The sequence below is a fragment of the Lepisosteus platostomus genome, chromosome 6 (assembly GCF_059453375.1).
Source record: "Lepisosteus platostomus isolate fLepPlt1 chromosome 6, fLepPlt1.hap1, whole genome shotgun sequence".
In the NCBI taxonomy this organism is placed as follows: domain Eukaryota; kingdom Metazoa; phylum Chordata; class Actinopteri; order Semionotiformes; family Lepisosteidae; genus Lepisosteus; species Lepisosteus platostomus.
In genome coordinates, this window is record NC_142616.1 from 26,807,739 (window position 1) to 26,831,340 (window position 23,602).

A 23,602-nucleotide genomic window follows, 5' to 3' on the forward strand; every position below is an offset into this window, starting at 1 on the left:
AAGTAAACTCTCAAGAATAACTTCCAGACTAGAAAGAGTCCTAGACTTGCGTAGCTACAGTAAATTACTATTAAGGAATATACGATAAGTGGGAAATAGGGTCTGTGAAACTACTGTACTTGGCAGAGGTGCAGGCTTGCTGCAGATGTAGCAGGACAGAAGATCACAAGGTGAATCACAATTTTACATATAATGATACAAAGCAGAAAAAAACATTAATATGCAGTAAAGGAAGAAAGAGGAAAGGATTACCTTTTGTTTCATTATTTAACAGTAACTGATTTTATTTTTTAATTGAAATGATGACTAATTTCTTTTTTACAAATGTTCTTCACTGCAAATTACTCACAAACTATATTGCGTATTAAAAACTTTTCTAAATATGACAGACTTTTCGCATTACTTTTCAACCAGTGCAAGTGGAGGAGAACAGAAGTTAAATGGCTATGAATCAACAGCTCTGCTGACAATCTGTGCATTCTGTAACGGCAATGCTGTATGAATGAAAAAGTGGCTTGTAGAAATGATTAATGTAATTATTATTTTTTTCTTGAGATGATCTATAATCTTGGAATACTAATGTGATACAGCACATTTGCCACAGTCTAATTAAAGACCATGATGGCATGAAAGAGGATTTAAAAGGATTCAATTTATTTTAAGACTAGTGCTTTAAGCCACAGTGCTTCTTGATGCTTTGTTCATCTGGAAACCCCATAATCTAATTATCTTATACCTCACTGCTGAAGCCTAATATGTTGATCAAATGAGAAGATACCTCTAAACATTTTGATTATAGAACTTTGCTTTAAGCAAAATGCATAATTAAAGAACTTCATGATTTTCATGTTCTTTTTTCCCCCTAACACTTTGAGTTGAAGCCACAGAGCAAACCTCAAGAATGTGATTTTAGGCTCACTTGTAAATATACTTTTTCTTCCTCTGTATTTAACTTTCATCAGTTCTTTTGTAAGAAAACCATCAGATTTTATTAGAATTAATACAGTCAATCTTAAACCTCATTCAACTAAATTCTCCCACACTTCACTGATATAAATGGTACAATACCAGTGTATCTGTTAATCTTAAAGACTATTTATGCATCATGGGTACGTTTGTTGCATTAATTACATACAGTATGTACAAAGCATGCAATGAATAAACACATAACAGCGACTGCCATTAAGAGCAAACACCAGTTTTCTATATTCAGAAGGTATGCAGAGGTGAAAGATGTTTTCTGTAGAGTTGAATGCAGAATTTGCAGTGCAAATGAGTTGCCAAAATCATAGCTTGTTAATCTCCAGAAGTGGAGGCTTGTGGCTATCCAGGCAAGACAGTATATTTTGTGCATCTGTAAAGATGTTTGATGCAGAGCTGTTGGCACTGGAGCTTTATACTAAGGCAGCTGGTTGCCATAGATACCAAAATGATACTTGTGGGAATGTGGCAGTGGGACTGAATGAACTCCACGAGCACTCTGAGGAATTCCAGTTCAAATTCTGTGTACAGATTGGTGAGGCTGGGGACAAGAGACAGGATGCTGAGAAGAAAATGAAATATACTGTATAGTGGAAGAAAAATATCATCTGTGGATCATCACAATGAGCCCAAAACACAGGACTGAGCTGAAAGGTTAAGGAACAGCAATGTCTGAAGTGTTTTTAGGGATACTTTGAACAGATGATATACTTAGGGAATTCCTTACAAAGAGACAAAAAACATATATGGCATTAGAAAACCATGACACAGTAGTACACAGATGGCAAACCCATGACAATTTAATGAAAACCTACTGATAAAGTGGCAACACAACGAATGATTGTTTCATTAAAAACCTTTAAAAAATCAAAGAGAAATTGGTCATCAGCTCTCAAGATTTCTAAAGAGGAGGTCTTCTAAAAGAGGTGGTCAGATTGCATTCACTCTGTTCTCATTTTAAATGGTTTTGTACACTTTGGCATATAACATGATTGGGCATTCATAAGAGGAGACAGTACACTGTCCAAGGATCAATTACATTTATTACATTACAAGTCAGAGCAAGAAGAAAATGTTCAATACAAGAGCACACTGGTGTTAATGTGTACTTTCTGATATGGGAAAATATGTATTTCAATGATTGTCAAAAATGTGGACTTTTATTACATTCTACTTTAATACACTAATTTCTCTTCTTGAGCCTAAGGCAGAACTATGGAAAGGTCATGAAACAATCAGGATAGATCTCCCAAACTGAATAAAGGCTTTACCATCACAGAAATTGCCATCTTGTTAACACTGGATCACACCGAAGAGTGATTACATGCAGCGTCAAGGGCCAAAAAGTGTTCAAAAGATAGTGTTCTTTAAAATCATATGAAATTTGAGTTCAGAGCACATCCATGTGATGGTTTAAATCTATACAGCTGATAAACGTTTTTGTAGTCAAAAGAATTGGGTATGCAGAACCTGTGCCAGTTATATCCAAGTAGCTAAGGCTACTTGGAATTAAATCTATACAGCCATTGTCATTCTGTGATTATCTCTTGGTGAAAGTGCCCTTTCTCTTCCTGCTGAAATTACCATCACTTCAGCATTTAAATACATTTACATCATAAATCATTAATGTGGTTGAGAGGTCTTTTGTTTAAGCTTTGGTTCAATTGTGAATCACTTCTTGAATTAGCCATTTGAAAGATATCTAAAATAATTCATAATGAAGATCACACACAGAAAACTAAGTTCAAAATCCTTGAAAACTAAATCAAAGTTAAACAATTTTGTGATTTTTGCTCTACAAAGTATGTTTTAATTTTTCCCAAAGCTGAATCAATTTTAAACCACAATTGTTTCATTTTCAGAAGTTAAATGGTATAAAACTCCATTCTTTCGCAAATGAATACATAGAGGTGATGGTTCTATTTTCATAAAGGGGTAAATTTACACCTGTTCTTTCATAACCAAAATACAGTGATTAAAGAAATCTAGTATCTTACCTGAAAAGTAAATGGAGTCGCAAAATGGAACATACTCAAGTCCTACATTTTATACAACAACATTCTCCATCTTGGGTCATTTCAACACAGCATATAAGCCTATATTTAAACAAGCACATATAAGAACAAACACTACCACTGGAAAAAATGCAGATTATAGTAGTCAGCTTTCTTCAAACACTACTCCAGTCCTCAGTTTTATACTTTTTTCATGTGATTTGGCACACGGAGGTGAAGTCAGTGTTTTCAAAGGATGCCACCCTAATAAAAGAATGAGTGAGCAGAAAGAAGATTTCTAAAACAAGTTTGTCTTTAGCATCTACTGTACAGAGCAGGGCACAGTGTCTCAATCAGATATTGACTCCTGAACCTCCACTGTTTGTCACTTTATCTCACTAGGAACTTCTTAAGTCTATTTCTGCTATCAGCTGTCAACATTTTCTTCAAATTCTCTAGCTCTTTTGGGTCTTGCTGTAATAAACTGGTTCATTGATCTTTTAGGGAACAATAAAGTGAAAGCTAGAGCTGAAAGTTTTTTTTAACTTTATGTTTCTATCCTAGGATCAGAACAGAACCTAAGATTTCATAAAATAATAACTTTTCCTCTTGCTTGTTTACCTGATAAATTGAAATATATGGATGATTTCTATTTTTAAGGATATATCCTTTAGCACAGGTCCCAGGTTTATTTACCTTACATACAAAACACACTACTGTACTTAAAAGGGTTTACATACCTAACAATATAAATATAACACCTAACAATATACATTTTAATGCTTTTACTTATCAGGATTAACAATAATATTATTTGATCAACTTCCAAAACTTTGCAAGTTTGTGGACAATTTTAAACAATACAAGAAATTAAAAATATACTTATCATTTCAGAGGTTATTTCAGACAATTGTTCTTCCTGAAAGGATTGAATTGAACAAACAGATAAAGAAAACAGAAGCCTCTGTTACATCCAGTAAGTGTAAGTCACTGAAACCTACAGTAGCTCCTTCATCAAAAACTTAAGACCTAACAGATTCTAAGTAAAATGAAGATGTTATGTGAATACAAAATTGTGCTTACACTTAAATTATAGCATTGTTCTTCTCTACTGTCCTACTGGCAAACCATAATTTATTTCTTCCTCACATGTCTAGAAGATATACATATAAATATAATGCATCTGCATAAACACCTACTGTATGTCTTTCTCATAAGCAGCCTCTTCAAGGTTGGTGTTTCCCACTTTATATTAATAGTTTATGTTTCTGTTACCTACATGGAACACCCTGCATGTAGGGTGTCTATATTAATGACTTGTCTATATTAAATGACACCTGCCACTTATTCAGCCAGTCTTGAACTGCATCTAAGTCTTTTTGGATTTCTTCTGCAACTTACACAATGCTTGCTAATGCTTATATTTTGGCATTATCTGAAAAATTGTCTAGTTTTCCAAGTATTCTAGAATCCAGATAACTGAAATAAATTAGTAGCCCTAATACAGATCCCTCAGATACTCCACCAATTCTGTCAATGTATTTCAAACATTCACTGTTTCCAGTCCATTAACCAGTTCTGATTGGTACAGTACATACAGTACATCAAATGCCAACCACATGCAACTGCAGAATTTGGGTGAACTTCATAAAACATAAAATAAAAAAAAGAGTGTTGAAGCTTTCCTCCAAGTAGCCCTAGCTTTGTAGTTATCTACTCTTCCTCAACTTCCAGCTTCTTTGTTTACATCATAGCCCTAAGGGAACATTTGGTCAGCAGTATAATTATTTGTGCTTTATCCAAGAAGCTGTAATTTGTTAATCCTTAAGTCTCAAATAAGGTTAACTTTGTAAAAAAACCTTCAGATTTTTAAACAGTTTTGCTTTAAGAAACATGGTTTTAGTTTTTTTTTTAAACGATCTCTATAGCTGGTAAGAGAAAAAGCAAAACAGCACTATTACCTTTCATATACCAACCACTCAGTAATGAACAAAATTAAATTTGTTGGCTTTATAACAGTAGTCTAATTAAAAAAAATAAAACACAAACAAAAGGGCAATACTTTCTAAATCACAGGAAACTGTAATACATATATTAGCATTTCGAAAAGCTCCCTGGGAAGCTCATGTTCAGTAGTTCACCATTTCAATAAAAAAAAACTTCAGCTCCACTGTTCCCCAGTGCCTGTTCAGTAACTGAATGAAAAAACCCTTTTAGGTCGCAGCCCATTTTCTAGCCAAACTAAGCTCAGAACCAAGTATCTTATGACAACTGACACTAATAGGACATAGACAAGGTAGAGAAAGAGAAGGCTATCAATCTGACAAAGTGGAAAATGCCCTAAAGAAGCTGGAAACGACAGATTTATATGGGATGCAGTTATAAGATACACTGCTTCTGCTGACCCTGTCCACTATCAAATAGTCTTTAGGTAGGCACAAAAGAACTAAGATCTTTTCTGGAACAAGGAGTAGTTAATTCTACATTGAAACCAGAAAAAAAAAACGTTTGGGTGGGTGAGTCCCTTAAAGGTGTAAATCTACTGGCTGTTAAACTCGGTAACTATCGAGAGAACAATACTACAGAACTCGAAGTATATGGTTCAATTTTCCAAGCACCTGAATACAAGCATCTCATTTATCACATTAAATTAACTAGGTATTTATTGCCAATATTGAAATATTTCCAAGGGAAAAAACAAAAATCGAAGCATGACAAACCATAAATTAGGCATTAAAAAGATCTGACGTATATATTTGTAAACATATAGTTAATTTAAATTATATGGTTATATACAGTATGTAGGTTATGTATATTTCCTGCCTATTGAACTACATAAACCTCTGATTTTTATGTGACTATTTCACTCAGTAATTGGTAACCATTAACAATGATCGACTGAGAAATGCATATGAGTAGCCAAACTAATATGGAGTTACAGCAAAGAAGGATGCTTGTCTGTTGGGTCAAATGGGACAACAAGGCAGCTCTAGCCACTTTCCCTCACTAAATGACTAAATGTGTTACACTTCAAGTTTCCGAAAGGAGGAATGCTAAGGCCAATCCCCACATATCACTGACTATAGGGTAGAAATATGAGTCTCTAGATCACTATTTCTTAGTGCACTTCACACAGACACACACACACTCTACCGTCATCATCACTGCCAATGCCAACACAGAAGACTTGGAGTTAGAATTTCAGCATCTTCAACCATATAAACAAGCAGTCATCCCTCAAAACAAACGTGTTTGAGTCAACAACAGCAGTAACAACACTTTCCACAATTGTATAATTGGAATGTGTATCTTCTAAACTATGAAGGATCTCAGAGTGAAACATGAATCAACTAAATTAGAAGTCTACTTTGTATGTTTTACTCACTCCAATCTATGTAGATTGACTCTATCAGTTAGAGCACAGGGGTTCAATTCTTGTATGCTGCCCAGGCAGCTCTCTTCCCATTCCTCTCCATCGCCACTTAATTTTATAACTGTATGAATATATACATGCACATTCCATTCATTATCAAAGGTAGGGGATGGAAATTATATAAAATCAATACAACAGTTTGGCATAATTGTGTCATCTACTGAAGCAGAATGTCAATTATAAGCTTTTAGTTACTGTAATTACAGGCCAACATGCTGCAATTTTTTATGATTACATGCTTGATACGTGAATTATGTACACATCCAACCTTTTTCAAATAAGGGTTTTATTTGAAGTTTAACCAGAAGGGCTACATATTGCCGTATTAGTAAAGATGTCTCAATGGTAAACACAATTTGGAGATAAAAATTAACTGTGTAGTTACTGCTTATTTACCAATACGTGCCCTAACTTAGCGTATTGATCCTTTGTTGTTATCCTGTGCTTTTCAGCGATAGTCTTGGCTTGGTAGGGCATTATGCTGATTGAGACATGGATATACACAGATATCATAGGTATCATATGGATATACATAGAATCAGGAAGGGCTGCCCATTTGAACAATAGGATTAACACATTGATTGAACCTTGTTGGCCTCCCTAGAGAGATCTTGCATAGTTAATCACAAAAGAAATTAGTGCAATTAGTGTGATTTGTGTGGTTAAGCTCTGATGGCAGAAAAAACAACATATTGTATATATACTTCAAGTAGGTAGCTGGTAGCTGTGGTAGCTGTGTCAACATGCGTAGGCTACAAAGGAACAAGTTCATTCCATGCTGAAAAGAGAAGAAAAGGAACACAACTTTTCAGTTATGAAACCCGAAGAAGGCTCCACAGCCCAAACATATTGTATATGCTCAGGAATAGCGCAATACCAAAGAATAAGCACTTGAAATAAATTAAAAGAGACATAAAAGGCACAGAGATCACTTACACCAGCTATTTTCCTGTGTGAAGGTGAAGTGGTCAAACACTCAACAATGCCCATCAGTTCTAATACTAAAGAATCAATTGTTTAGGTAAGGCTGGCAATCACACACTGTAAATTTCTTAAAATGTTACCCGAGAAAAGAGTTTTCTTAAACATAACACTATCAAAGTGCCACAGAGAAATTGACCAGATTTTTCAACAAGATTGTCTCAGATTTTTCCCCTCCTCACCCAGATGCAGTTAGGCCTTTCACTAACAAGATTCTGAATTAGATTACAGCATAATTACATGGTTCTGTAGAGTGATTAATTCTTTAATAACTGCCTGCATTGTGTTGTGCTTTTTTTAAAAGAGTTGATTTTAAGAGCTGCAATACACTATGCTTTGAAAAATGTTAGAAGTCACTATCAATCTGAAAGAGAAAATTGCCTTTATTTTTATAATAAGGATAACTATGCAGGACCTTCTACAACAATAATTGCAAAGCACGTTTGGTAATCTAATGCCTGTCCTTGCTAGCTTTTCAACCATGTTTAATGAGAAATGCACCGATTTTCTTGTGCAAGAAAGGGCATTTAGGACATTATAAATGTTTGTTTCAAGACCATGCATTTAAATTCTATTATACAACAGCATTATCTATAGACAGTAATGCTCCTGTACAGTAGCTTCAGGTACTATAAACATATTCACACAATCACATTCCAAAATATTTGTTTGAATATACACAAAACTTGTCCTTAAATCATATTAGCATTAACGAAGTCACAGCTACAAGACTGCTGAGATCGGTCACTAATGTTTTAATGCATCTCCATTGAAAACTTCAACTGTACACTTATACTTCTTTAAATAATACTTTAGAAATACTTTAGAATTTTGCTGATTCCCAAGTGTAACACAGACTACCAATGATGGCCATTAAGGCAGATTAATTTTCACCAGTTTAGATACTGTTTTCTTTCCTATCTTTCGTGTTGTGTTTATTTGGACAATGGAGTTCAGGAAGTGAAGTACTTTAAAAGATGTAATATAGCAATAAAATAATACTACAAAAATATATTTTATAGACAAGTGTAGTACTTTCAGCACACCTAACTGGGGAAAAAAAAAGATTTCAGGGCAGACAGAAAAAAGATCTACAGTACTTTTGCAGGTTCAGCAATGCACAATATTAGAACACTTTTTGTTCTGCAGATTCAGTATTCTACATAATTATCAAACTTTAAAAACACAAAAGCAACTGAAACAGTTGCACAAGTAAACTGCTCTGCAGTTTCCACATTTTGTTGTCTGAGCTTGCAGTCATGACACTTAAAACAGGACTTACATTTAGAAGCTATGCAACTACTCCAACTAATAAGACGCAAAAATGTTGACACTAAGTTCATAAATTTGATTTTTCAAAAAAAAACATTCTTAGTTGCAAAAGTATTCAACTCCTTTGCTAAAGCAACCCTAAATCACTTCAGGTGTGAAAGAGTAGTTTACAAAATTAGTGTAATGTTCTCTGTGTAGTCCCTTGACATTAATTTGAAACCACAGCTCATGTCAAAATATGACAAACTGACACTGACAATCAAGGAGCTGTTGAAACAAACTGGGGAATAAGGTGTTAGAGAGGCACAGATCAGCAGATTATGCATCTCTTTGAATAAAGTTAGGACCATTAGCGGATCTGCAACATAACACAGATCCTCCATTGATCAGACTGCCCATCCAGACTGAGCAGGCTTTGCAGCAAGCAGGAAACTAGTTAGGGATGCCACTTTCAAGCCAATAGTGATTTAAAGATTTGGAAATCAAGATCGAAATCAATTTTCATACATTGACAATACCCCTGTTCCAACACAAAATTGGCCCATACGGATGAGTGGCAGAAAAGAAGCCTTCACTCAAAATGGCTTTTAAATCTTATACGAGATATACCGTACTGCAGGCATTTGGCAGAAGGTAATATGGTAAAAGGATACCTAAACTAAACTTGCTTTAAACATCTTGCGCTAGACGTAATTGCTTTGCAAAGAACACATTAGTCAGTTAGCACTACACCAGCAGTCGAGTATGGGATGTTGTTACAGGGATACTTCTCATCAGTAGGGACTGGAAAACTTATCAAAGAAAGAGGGTGCAAAGTACCAGCAAAGAGAAAAACATTTGTGAGCCACCCAGAAATGTCAAACTGGTTTGAAATTTCTTACTACAGAAAAACAGAGCTTTATTTCAAGACCATAACCACAGTATATTACAAGAACAGAGTAAATGTCCTTGAATGGCAACAGTCATGCACCCTTTTGAAAATTATATTGTAGTCAGGCTTAACAAATACTGTATAGTCCATCAACTATTCCAGACAAACTTGTCAAAATGGGAGCAATTTTGTTAGGAAAAATGGACAAAATTACATTGTTTATCATTCTGTGGAGGCGATGGGGATTCACGTGAATCCCATGTAGCTTACATACAGAAACAGAAATGGACAAGCAAGATTCCCTTACTTTCTGATGATGCTGTGACCAGAAATAGTGTCTCTATGGCCAGTGTTGTTTTATCTATAGAATTTTATTGTGTACAATTTTGGCAGCCTATGTATGGTTTCAAAGCCAATTTATCCTGCATTGGAACACGCGGGAATTGCCTAATGTGTCTGTGAGAGCTTATAGATGATGGAGAAACAGTTAAAAAAGGAATATTAATTGTTAAATAGCACACAAATTTAAAATGAATCCTAAGGGTCCTTTGTTCATACCATTTTACTGAACAGCTTTAATGTCCATAAGAAGTCACTAGTGGGTATAACAGTTCTGGGTAATAACATCAGTGTTTTGATTTAGTTGATTAAAAACAAATAATTAATATTTAACAAATACAAGGCTCCGAGATTCTGGGATGAAATCCAAGAAGAGCTGGAGGCAGCAGATTCAGAATGTACACTATTAATCCCTCAGAGAAACAATGTTGTCATTTAATGTTAATAGTTCTCTGGTCAACATCAGACCCCCCACCCACACTTATTCACACTGACCCTGTCTGAATGAACAACGGATTAAAAGCGCTGGCTTTATTGAATTAAAGGAAAGTGATTTGGCAGGAATTTCAGTGACATATTCAACTTTGAATGAGACTTACAGGGCTTCATATGGACTTCACACTAAAGTACATACACATTCCACGTAGATAATCAAAATCATCTTGAATCACTATAGCCAAATGAACACCTAAGATAATCGTGTATCCAACAAGATGCATGAGATCACAATGTTTTTTGAAAAGCATCCAAGAAAAATTAACCAGTCTAAATGCAGACAGAAAAACTGCTGATAGGGTGGAGTAACTAATGTCTGTATGAAACAACAGGCAGTGAGCAAGCATTCTAAGACATCGTTTAATATTTTATACTGTAAGTTTAAAACACATTAAAAAAATAATAACTAATTGCATCAAATATTCATTGGGTTGAAGGGCTATGTTTTCTTTCACTGAGCAAATACTGAAAATGTAAAAGTGGGGTTTTTAAAGTGTACAGTATATACTTTTTTATTTTCATTTATTATTCATAAACCTAATAACCAACAGAAATACAATCCATTTCCTAAATGGAAAACAAAATTAAAAATCTTATAACCTGACATCAGACTTTGTTTGACTTTTATTTAGGCAAGGGGTCTGCTCATTTACATTGTAAGCAATCCTATTTGTTTGATACTTGTCAAAATTGGTTAAGAGTTTTGTTCAGTATGTTCCAGGTTCTTATTTCATAAACTTTGAAGGATCCTTCCAGCTATAAGTGGATCTTATATGCTTAGGAATGAAACACACCAACAATCCCCTTGAGATAAAATAAACTAGTTCGAAAGGTATTCCTTCTTTTAGAGCTAACAAATTAGGTATTGAAATAGAAGCATCACAATTAGTGAAGTTAAAAATTTCCCAACCACAGATAATTTATAAAAATGCAAATGATTGATTTAATCAAACATTGCAAAACATGTAAGTATAGCAATCCAAACTCAGAAGCAGCTCAAAGCAAATATTTTAAACTAAATATTTAAACTAATTTCATTACCTTAACACATTCTGTGTGAATGAAGAGATAAACTATTCCAGTAGCTATAAGCAAATACACACTAATTTTACTAAAGCTTTTGTTTTAAATTTGGCTTTATGAAGACATTCAACACTTTCTTCTTTCAAGAGTCCTAATATTTTTATATGAATTTATGTTTTCTTTACAATTTTTTTATAAGTACAAACTGCCCTTTTCAATGTACTGTATGACATTACATAAAGTAGCCTACAATGTTTAACCATCCCCAAATTATCAGAGATTTGTCATTTTTAATTTTCATAACCCTCATTATTTGTAATCTTTGACTTCTCTAAACTTCAACAATTCAAAAAGTCTGACGGGTGTGATTTTCTCATAGTCTACTGAGAATTGCAATGTAGCTATGTACTGAGTCCACCTGAAAAAAAGAACAAAAAAAATGGTCTACATTTTTTTGGTGTTGTCTTGCAGTGTTGAGCTCGACTTCAAGCAACAAGAGGACAAACTGCAGCCCCTGTTGAAAAGGCTGTGTCCCACTGAGGACACTCAGGTTCCATCTCTGCCTTACCCCCAGGAGGGATATACTTCAACACCCAAGAGGAAGTCTAAAACAGAGTCAAAGAAGCATGCAAGATGGAAACTCTGGTTTCTATGATTTTTGTCTTCAAATCCAATGGCCTGCCTTCTACTCCTGTACACGGATACCAGTCATCTCTTTTCCTGGATAATGGATGCAGTGCTGGAATTAAGCAAAGGTTCATGATCCCAGTTTGAAAAGTAGTAAAGAACCTGCATACCATTTAAGTTTTGTCACGTTTACCAAAAAAGGATTCAAACTTATAACTAATTTCCAGGAGCAAGGCGTGAAATTACACCAAGCCTACTTATTTGCAGATCAGCAAGGTGAGAAGCAAGACTGGATTTATTATTTTCTCTGTTTATTTATTTTTCTGTTCAAGTTTGCGGAGGGAAATTTTGGTTTATTAGTTAAGCAACTGTTACACTTTAGAATGAAAAGCCAGCGCCTTTGCATTTACACCTCCCCATCCATTCTCTTGATCCACAAAAATGGAAACCATCAAGACTGTGTGGACAACTTGTTTCTTGAGAAACCATGAATGAGATTGCTTCTACAGCATATCAGAATCGGGGCAAAGCACAAGTTTTTTTTTTTTCTCTAATGTTAGGATATGTTGGTTCAATTCCTTTTTGTGTAAAAGGAGGAGGTTAACTGACTATAATTAGCATTAAGTTCAATGTTTTAATTTAGGAACATGTGCCAAAAAAAGTTTATTAAGAAACAGTTACTGCTCTTCATTGAAATGGGAAGCAGTGTGAATTTCCCAAGGTGGAGACACTTCAATCACTGAGTGCTGACAGGGTCAAAATCCAGGAAAACAGGCACATGTCTAATCCAGTCAAACTGTAAAAAACATCTCAAAGCTTTATACTGTACCTTTGCAGTCCCTAATTGTAATATACTACAAAAGAATAAAATTACAGTTATTTTTATATACTTGTTAAGTTAGCATCTCAATGTAATTTTTTAAAACATATATAGAAATAGATATATAAACTTTAAGCTCACTAACTAAATAAAATTAATTAGTTTTGCTGCGGTGAAAAGGATCAGGAATTTGTAAACTGCACCGTATTTTATTATAAAGACCAAGTGAGACCTTTTCAGTGAAAGTTCCGAGTGGCAGGTAAAGATTAAATAAGAACAAACAGAAGCTTTATTATTTTTGACACTTCTCAAAGAATCAGGTTCATGCCAAGTGATTAAAAGTGATTGCTTCTCACTCACAGACAGGCTAAAGCCATGCTATGACATTTAATTAAAGAATTAAAAAAAGCACTAGCACAGTACCATGTAGATTACATCTTTCACATTGAACACAACACAGTCTTTAATCAATATTATTAAACCCATCATATATAATTCAAGATGTTCTGTAGCTAACATCAACATTCACAAATTGATATGAACAGTGATTTTGATACTATATGATTGCTTCCTATACAGCAGCTACAGTACATTCAGTTCTACTGAATGTTGCTATTTATATAGTATAAATACACAGCTTCAACATTGATAAGAATCATATACGTTTTTTTTAACACCATCAGTCTGCCACACCAAAAAAAGCATTACACAGCAATGTAATGACTGTAAAGCTAGCCTTTCAACCCTAATTTCTGAGAATTATGTCAAAAAGATGGACAAGCATTTTAATCTCAATACTAAAATGTTGAATGCAAAAAACAATGATGAAATACATATTTAACAAGTACTGTATTTCATAAGGCTACATCTGTATGTTTTGGAATATAAGAGGATGAAAAGTTATCAAGAGGTGTTCTAATGGCCTATATTTTATGGCAATGTTAGAGGTCAACAAGCTTGCAATTAAAACCTTCCAAGCAACTAATAAAAGCCAAAAAAACAAAATGCCCGAAAGACATCTGTGCCAAAGCTTTTCATTGGGCATAAAGGTATTTTCAAAAATTTCTGAGTTATTACCAATAGGAAGTGTCACAACTTCCCATTGGTAATGAGTACAGTTTGCATCAAAGGGAAGCTGTACTACTGATCATAAAACTGTTACATACTCATTCGCTGGTTCCAAAGTCATTCTCATGCCCTTGATAATCAAAAAGGCTATCTGTTGACTGTATTTAATAAAAAAACCTCTAAATCTTGTACATGAGGAGTTAAATTTCAAATAGTTTTATTGTAGCAAGAGAGACATAGACGTTTATCTGTACCTTAAGGAAGTGCAATTGATTTATTACGTGCAATATTGTGTATTTTCTACTGTTTTTAAGTCAAATTAAAGAATTTATGATAAAATCAACATGGCACAAAACATTTGGAATTCATGCTTTAAAATACATATACATCTAATTTATATATATCTGAAAACATTCAGTAAGTACATATAACTACTTTTGGGTAATCACCATAGATTGCTGAAACTTACAGTATAATAATAATAATAATAATACTACATTTTAATTTAATTACAAATAAAACCTGATAAATCACTTAAATAATTGGGATATCAATCACGCCAGCCAAACAGCATGCTTAAAAAAATCCATGTACAGAATACTACAAAACTACATGCTATTTTCTCTCCTGACAACTGAGGCCCAGTAGAAAAAGAACTGGGCACAGTCATTGGGTTCATGTTTGACATTCTTCAAGACAATATACAGGTTACTACAGTTCACAAAAAACAAGCATGCCCATAGTTCCAACATCTTTGGTCTCTGAATCACACTTCAGTTCATGCCAAACAGCACCAGCTATTGCCCACATCACAGAAACAATGAAATTTCTTTTCTGGCATGATCTATTTTTGAATTCCTTCAGCATCTTGGCCTCACAGCTGACTTTTGAAAATGAATCCTCATTTCTTATAGAGGACTCTATCATGCACACTGTTTTGTGGCATGCAGTTCATGGTGATTTCTATACCATACTGGTACTTTGACATTTTTTAAATATGTGGTTCATGGACTGAGGGTTCTTTTGAGACAGGGCACCAATTATTCCAGATCCATTTGCTTCTTGTTCTTGAACAAATGCCCAATTTTCCTATTGTTACCAACCAGTAAAATTTAAAGTTAAAAATAAATAATTCCTACATCTAAACATGGGCGGTGAGAACTACGAAGTTAGGTGTGATATCCGATTCTCAGACCTTTCTGGATGGTAAAACAAGTGAACTTGATTAATTCGGAAACTGTTCTAAAATAAGTAAACTGCTTTGGAAACATTAAAATATTATACTAAATATTAGATGTGGAAATCCCCCTACTGTATATATTTAAGAAAATATTCCTGTAGATACTTTCTGCTATAAGTAGAATTCGTAGGAAATTACTTAAATTACAAAGAACCATTGATTCATCTGATCTCTAGGTTTGAGAAAAAACAACCTAGCCAGTGTGTTTACCACAGTACTGTGTTTCCAGAGCAAATTTAGATAAAAGGTAAGTTATGTGATGTAGCCTGTTTTCACTCATCAAGGTGAATCCAGTGCTCAGTGGCACAGCGTCAGGAAGAACACACGGGAATACAGCCTTGCTCCTTCACAGTATGGGCAGTAAGCAATGACTGCTAATGATGTGCATGTCTGTTCACCCGCAAATGTTATTCCCCCAAAAAGCTATCCTTTATTGAAAGCCACAGCTGGATGGTAATGGGTTTTCCACTCCAAACACCAATGTGATTAACTCACACAGCAAACAGATTCGCCCGTGAGTATCCTATAGTTCAGAGCTCAGTCTTAGTCATACACCACTGCAAACTGCTACAGTAGAAAGGCAAGTCCCTATGAATTCAGTCTTAAGTGGTGCAGTTTACTATAAGTGTATGCAGTTGTGTTGGCTTGATATGGCAATCTTTTAAATACCTGATCTACAGTAAATGAACAATCAGAAAAATATAAGAGGATCTATATATATATACTTATATATAAGAGGAACTTAATCACAAAAAAGTGGTTATCACCTGCTGCAGGAAAAGTCACAGATCCTACTGATCTGTATGCACCATCATCACATGGTATACTCATTGTATACCATTATCTCTGCCTCCCATAATGGAATATAGATGGCAGCGATAATTCAGCAAGAGAATGAAAAGAAATGAGGCACCTAGCTGCAGGTTCTAGACCATCAAGAATAAGAATGCTACATCTCTGAATGATTCGCAAACGAAAAAGCAGGATGTGCAAGAGAGCTAAGCCAGTAAAATTGTCCAAATTGCCATGTTGTATGAGGCCTGCTTTTCCAGCAGTGTTTATACAGCACTTGCCTAGCCTGCCACCGACCTATCTGGACAAACAACAAGGAAAATTCAACACTGACCAGATCCATTATTTGCCATCCATTTCCAAATCTGATCTGTATTTATCCTGTGAAGTTAAAAACATTTTGCTGTTTTAATACTTGATGTACTTATACTACAGATGAATTATAAACGGATTTAAAAGCTGGCAAAATATTTGAGTTATTGGATATAACAATAAGGACAATTAAATCAGAAAAGTCTATGTAATTGGAAAATATGCTATGTTTTTTCTAAATCAAATCTAGAATTATTCAACTGCTTTTGGCAAAAATTCAAACTAGACATTTTAACAGTACAGTATGTTCCCCACATGAAATTACAGTAAAGGTATAATGCGAAAAATGCAATTAAATGATTATATAAATGACAATGATAAATGTACCTAATTCCGCTTTGTCTTCGATATCTGGTTAAGTTTAGTGCAATCCTCAGATGATTTCTTCATTGTGGAGAAAACTGCATACCGCACTACAAATTGCCTGCATTATGGGTCAGAGCCCCTCACAGCAAAGCTCGTCAGGTCTGTACTCTATCAATCAATACCAAAGGATTGCCCTTCTTCTGCAGCACATCCCCCAAAGATCTCCCACAATACCACCACTGCATACTACCCAGAGCTTTAGAACACTGATGCCAACCGCGTGAATTATGGAACCGACAACTGTCAGGAGCTGAAAAAATTTGAAATAAAAAAAAAATGTTTTTTCCAACATACATTGATTTCACACAAGCCAATTTGTAAGGTGTACAAAATAAAAGCAAAAATCAAACACATTGTCTGAATCTGAGTCTAAATGCAGAGGCTTGATTGGAGACGTTTTTTTATCAAGATGCAAGATTATATAGCAAAGTGTCATTAAGACAACACATCCTGCATTGTAACCGACAGGTGACAAGGATGCCACGGTGTATTTCTGGACCTAGAATTCACCAATATAAAACTGTAACTTTCTGAAAACAGCACAGCAAGAATATAGTTTCCTATCAAATACCAAAGGCAAGAATTATTCATCTAGATTTTTTAGTTTTATAGATCCGGAGTGTCTTATGTCTACCATACCTTGTCTGTTGTGATGACCATTCTAATCTAATTTCTATGTGCAACAGCAGTGATGTAAGGTGGGGGGGGGAAACCCCTTATGCACAAATCCAAACTTACAACTGATTCAAGAACAGCAAGGTCAGGAATTCTAAGTACTGGTTGCATTTCAATCTTGCAACATTTTGTGGACATCAGAAAAGTAAATCATTATCAGAGTTATTACCGAGAGATATTGTCAGGATGGAATGAAATCCAAACTGGGTCCAGGCCTCTTTGAAGATTCAAGCCACTCTTACTGCTCATTAAATAATAAAAGACTGCTACAAATGTAATGCTTAAAAGCTGCACTTGTGCTCACAGCCTGATTTTTAATAAGAAATGCATAACCTCAGAAACTCAATGGCCAAACAAAATTGTATAAATGTTATTTCTGGCTGCTGTAGAGGGAGTTTATTGGGTGTCAGTGCTGTGAGGTCAATGTATAACTGAACACGTAAATGGAAGGTTATGCTACACTATAATCCAGGAGTCCCCACTCTTCATCAGTATTGCACTGATTAATGTAAGCTGCCCCTTAAATTGAAACTGGGAACTTTAGCATCATAATAAAGTGAATTTATAGCTGAGTCTTACAAAACAGCTTGTTTGCAACATCTAATAATGCAGGAATTAAATGAAGCCTGGGAAACAGAACATCCTAGAGGATGAAAACAGCATTATCTGCAGTTGCAGCAAAACAAAGATCGTCTATGAAGTCTGAAGCTGCCTGAAGACACTGGCAGTGAGAAAAGGGAGGCGTCAAGGGTCACATCAACACAAACCCTCGAGCATTTACCAAAACTGAGGAAGAATTCCCAGCGCAAAGACCTGTATTACCAAGGTCCATCCTTCAGAAGTCTTCACTCAGCCTAGGGTTTTGTTACTGCCTTCAGCTAGTCTTATACTCAGGCAGCAAATTCAAGTTAGTAATTGACTTTAAGAAGCTGCTAGATGCTTTATAATGCCTGGTGGCGGAGTCCGTATTAAGGGCAATTGTAAAAAATGGAAAAAAAGAAGGATAATGAAGTAGAAGGTGGCTAACTTGCTTTTATGGAACTTTAACAAATCCTCTTATAGATGCGTTGTCGCTACAGTATGTACAGTATATGTTACAAAACCATATCACAAGAACAGTTGTCACTACTTAAAGGAGTTAACATAAAAGAATCTAAAATAATAGGAGACTAACAAGGCGAGGAAGACACAAAGCCATGGATTTGAGGCACGTCTGAACACTGCAGCAATGTCTGTCCTTCAGAAAAATCAGTCAGGAATTAAAGGGTTCTAGAAAGCGCTCATCACTGAGACTGACCCATCACCAGCCGAAAACAAATTTTCCAAGACTGCGAGAGAGTCAGAAAAAACAGCCAGGGCTATGCGAGAGAACAGTGCCATTCCCTCTAACGCCACCATTCAACCCCTGAATATTGAACAAGAGTTCAAAAGCACCAAACTTCATCCACCATACATAGTCAATGCTTTAAAGATACCATTCTACTTTTAAGAGGATACAATTTTATTTTCTGCACTGGTGCACAAGCTTCTTGCAAGTTTATTACATCATACTCTAGAGCATTAAGGCACAGCAAAGCTATATTAAAAGGGTGTAGGTTGCGCAACGGCACGTGATGAATATTTTTGTATGTTCTCTCATTTTACAGAGTATGCAAATGTAATAAAATGGAAACCACATGAGAAATATTACACTAACGCAAAAGCTTATCATTTAGAAAGTGAATGGGAGGCATAGAGAATAGAAGAATGTGGCTCGATATTCAGGTTTAAAAAAACATTTTGAATATCAAAAAAGATAATCACCACCTGGTGAAGAATCCTGATAAAAATATAATAATACTAATCGCTGACAAGCATGACGTGCATGAAGCAAACATATCAAGCTTTGGGTAAAAGGTATATTGTAACAGGAGGTGTTTTTTTAATTAGTGATTAAAAACTTTTGAAAAAGCTGCTCAATTAAGACCCAAAACAGAGAGCCAATACCACACACAGCTGGCTTGTAGCTGTCAGTCGGGACATGAGCAGGTTTCATGTTGCAGACAGCTTCATTAGCCATATGCTGTATAACTTGAACAGACAGCATAAAACAACACTAAGAGGCCTTTCAGCTCCCTGCATCAGACAAGCCCATCAAAAGGTAAAAATCTGACATGAGACAATGCAATTACCTCAAAACTCATAACCTTTGTGTCAAGATAAAGGTCTGCATTGTAAATTAAGATATTATTGACATACAACAGACAAAATACTCAGTGAAAAATGTACAGAATATGCATTGCCCTTGTGAACTTAGGTATATTTATTCATGAGCACAACAAATTTGCTGTTATTGAAATCTAGATCAGTGAATATTGTATAAACATGTGCAACAATTGCAATTCCTTCAGGGTTTTTTTTGTCCTGCTAGGATACATACTCAAAACAGAAAATATGCACATGAACAAAGATATTCTAGTAATAGTAGTAGGCATAAAGGTAATGTTAACCAGCTGAACATCATAAAATAACAGACCCCATTAATGCTATACCACGTTAAACCAACTTTCACATTTATACAACTGTTTCATGAATGTTCCCAAGTCCCTGAGCGCCTTCAATGAATGGCTGATTGACATCGCCGGATCAATAAGCTACTGCAAAGTACAAAGATCTAATGGCTTTGTCTCATTTAGATCTTTATGTTCCTAAGAAGAATGTAAGACAAACCTCTGCAAACCTGCATCTTTCATTTCCACAGCAGAATGTCTTAAGTGTGACAACTAGATAATGCAGTCAAACCATGCATTTACTTCTAAAATTGAATGAAATGCACCCAAAATTGGAATGTCAGGTTTCCAGCATATTTTGAAAATATATTGTTTTACAAAATTGATCTACAGTAAAAATACGTTGGAAATGAAAAATGGCATACAAAACACACATTACTTAGCCATAACTGAGAAAGGGGTCTAACCAACTCTAATACATATGTACAAGACAGGAAATAATTTTCTGCAATGAATGCCATTCTAGATTTAATCAAAATTTCGCTTGTTCACCATATTTTTCTTGCTAATGCTTGTCATATTTGACATTCAACGTTACAGATCACTCTCCATCCAAAGTATCTCTGTAATTAAAGAGCAATTAACTAGATTGTACCCATGATCATACATAATTTTATAAGTTAAAATGTTGACAATTTTATTGCTAAGGCAGTTTCATGGAAATGGATGAATTTCAGACTTAGACTTTGGTAACTTTTAGTTAAAGATGGTATAGACAAAGAATATAAACAGTGGACTACCAAATTAATGCAATAGCTCCTATTAAAACTTGTTTGCAAACTTTAGGTTGCAGGAGGTCTTTAACAAATAAGACTAGGTCTCTTTAATAAAATGATAAAAGGAATAAGGAGAGAAAGCAAATCTTCAGAGAATAGCTCAGTGAGCACATGAAGTAGATTTAAACAAGATTTTGATTGCTTTTCACCACCTGGGATTTAAAATCCAGTTATTGAAGATTCAGCAAGTCGCAGCCAGTTGTGATAAAGATTTTTTTTTCTAGCTGATATTGAGAGACACTTACAATAAGCTCTGAGTCTCGCCCCATGGAGATGACTGTTCTGTTTACGGTCCTCAATAACTTCTCCATAATGATCTGGACATGCCACTGTGTGGGACCCTGGAGAAATTGTTAAACATGGAGTGAGAAGGAGAGAGAACAAAAATTAGAAAAAAGGGTCCTGGTAAGCTCGATATTTATGAATGTTATTAATTCAATTTCCATTCCAAAAAATAAAGCACTTACCTTCTCTAAGCACAAATTCATTAAAAAAACAAAACTGATCTTGAAATTTTCAGAAGCATGGCGAAGCAAACTCAATAGGCTAGTGTAACATTTTCCTGTCTGAGCAGCTGCATAACTACTGAAAACACAGCCTAAATTATTAATTTACTATATGAAATTTCAAGCTACTGACTTCATTTTGATTTTAACATTAAATTATAACAAAAAAGTAGAATGGTACAAATTAATCTGTATCTTAATCAATAAACACGAGCGAAATTTAAAGCACTGGAAGACCCTGGGGAAATCAGACATTATTTTTTGCAATGTTAGTAAGACTGATCTCATAGTATTTTAAATCTTAACCATTTTTTAGGCATGATATTAAAGATGATTCTTCTCAGCTATTGGAACTTTGCCCAAACCCATATTTTTTCTTCTACATCTTCATATTCTATCTATGCTTCCTACAGACATCCCTAAAACCAAAGCCACTGAAATAAATCATACAATATTAAGTGTACCTGGCAAGACTCAAAGAATTCCACAGAGATCTTCCATTACTATTATGCAGAGCTGTCCTGGATACACTGCTATTAACAGGGCAAAGATTGAACACTGAATGACGAGTAAATTTATTTCAATGAGCTCAGAAGAAGGACAGCTTCTTCCCAAACCTCAATAATTCATGTTCACATTGAATTTTATTTCAGTAACTTCTCCAGGAAACTCCACATCTCATCTTTATGGACCACAACTCATACTTCTATTCCGAACCTCTTAAAGAAAACTCTACTCCAGATCTCTAGCACACATATGACAACTATCCATATGGCAAAGAAAGGCAAGATCTTTCATGTATAAAAAACACTGAAAATTCCCAAACTTGAGAACTCTTTCATTTCAAAGGAAAAAAATAAATAAATAGAAAACATTCAGGTCTTAGATCTCAATCTCCACCCGAGTAGACTCGAGAAGCTAAAAAGCTTTTGAGCAGGATATTAAAAGTGTCACGTATATAACATGCAAATATTTTGCATAATAATTCTGAAACTGCAAGTATAAAGCTTTCATCTCTTTTTGATTGAAAAGGGGGCCTTAATATTATTAATATACTGTGTTCTTAAAAGAGGCACAAATGGTGCAGAATGCAAAGATACACTGCAACATTTGTATTGAATTTTCTACTATCCTGAAATACACAAGATAATATAAAGGGAGAGGAATCCAACAGTCACTTCATTACAGACACTAATTACACAAGCATACAGATTGATGCACTTGGCAGAAAATAATCCTGTCCCAGAAGGTGAAAAAAGCTTTGTATATAAATATTAGACTGAGGTCCATCAGTCTAGATCATACATGAGAAATCAATATCTGTAGAACATTATTTACAAGACTATGATTATATTGGCACAAATCCCTTTTATTTATATTTTCCTGCATTTGGCAACTTCTAAAACAATTCCAATAAAAAAATGGCTACTTGAGAAAGGTAAACAGTTTGCAAACTACAAGTAAAAACTATTCAGGACAACAGGACCGTGACTAGGATGCGACAATACTGTTCACTCAGCCCTGCTTTTGAATATCTGTGCGAGTGTTCCTGACAGCTGAAGGACAAAAATCAAAACATCCAGAAGATAATGGGAATAATGAAGGTAATGGAAATACCTACAAAAACTAAACCTTGTATGGTGGGGCACTGTCAATTCTTTGCTTTGTGACTTTTCACAATAACAGTTTTTTAACAGTATTAATTTGTAAGAAATATCCTTGTACATATCAGTTTAGTCATTGAGAGAACACTAAGGCTGCTTGTACCAGTAATTCCAAGGTCAGTAAAATTGCACAAAGTTTTTAATATGCAAGACGGAACTTAATGTAAAAGGTTTACTGAAGAGGTCTTATTTAAAAATAAAACAGCACAAAGTCCTGTTTCAACCAGGCTTGCACAGGGAGAGATCACAATGGCAGTGGCACTGATTATGACCAAAGTCTGATGCACTAACCACATTCTTCCTGTAGAGAACTTCCAGGATGTAACTGAGCAACTGGCAGCAGGCCTCCAGCTCTTCCTGCTTCTCCAGGTGAAACTTCAGCTGGTCTGTCATTAGAGGCAGCAGAATTTCTCGACAGTCTGAACACAGAACACAAAAAGAAACTATTGAACCCGCATGTACTGTATCTCAACAGTACACACAGCAGAAACATGTTGCTCATGGTTCTTTATCAAAAACAGACAGTACAGGCCCACTTGAAAACAGCATTTGAAGGACATCTTTGATAACCTTCTCAGAATACAATGTGCACATATTTTATAAATCCAACATGTTTCAACAAAATATAACTATATGAAGGAATATGTTTATTTACATAAATATCATGGTTTATATAATTTTTAAATGAATTTTAACATTAAAATTATATTACACATTAAGACTGATGAAATTATGTCATTATCTTTTTTTCTCCATAT

At 34.8% G+C, this 23,602-nt stretch overlaps 2 protein-coding genes across 6 annotated transcripts in view; one reads left to right on the forward strand and one right to left on the reverse strand.

The window, feature by feature from the left end:
- Positions 1-14,247, forward strand: part of insyn2a (inhibitory synaptic factor 2A) — a 40,877-nt gene extending 26,630 nt beyond the window's left edge. For both annotated transcript variants that reach the window (XM_088635096.1, XM_088635095.1), the window contains one exon: positions 11,861-14,247. In XM_088635096.1, the coding sequence (XP_088491222.1) occupies positions 11,861-12,044 (184 nt within the window). In that variant the 3' untranslated portion in view covers positions 12,045-14,247. The remainder of the gene's footprint in view (positions 1-11,860) is intronic.
- Positions 1-23,602, reverse strand: part of dock1 (dedicator of cytokinesis 1) — a 309,108-nt gene that overhangs the window by 177,897 nt on the left and 107,609 nt on the right. For all 4 annotated transcript variants that reach the window (XM_088635091.1, XM_088635093.1, XM_088635092.1 and 1 more), the window contains exons 26-27: positions 23,136-23,263; positions 20,920-21,015 (exon numbers count right to left, since the gene is read on the reverse strand). In XM_088635091.1, the coding sequence (XP_088491217.1) occupies positions 20,920-21,015; positions 23,136-23,263 (224 nt within the window). The remainder of the gene's footprint in view (positions 1-20,919; positions 21,016-23,135; positions 23,264-23,602) is intronic.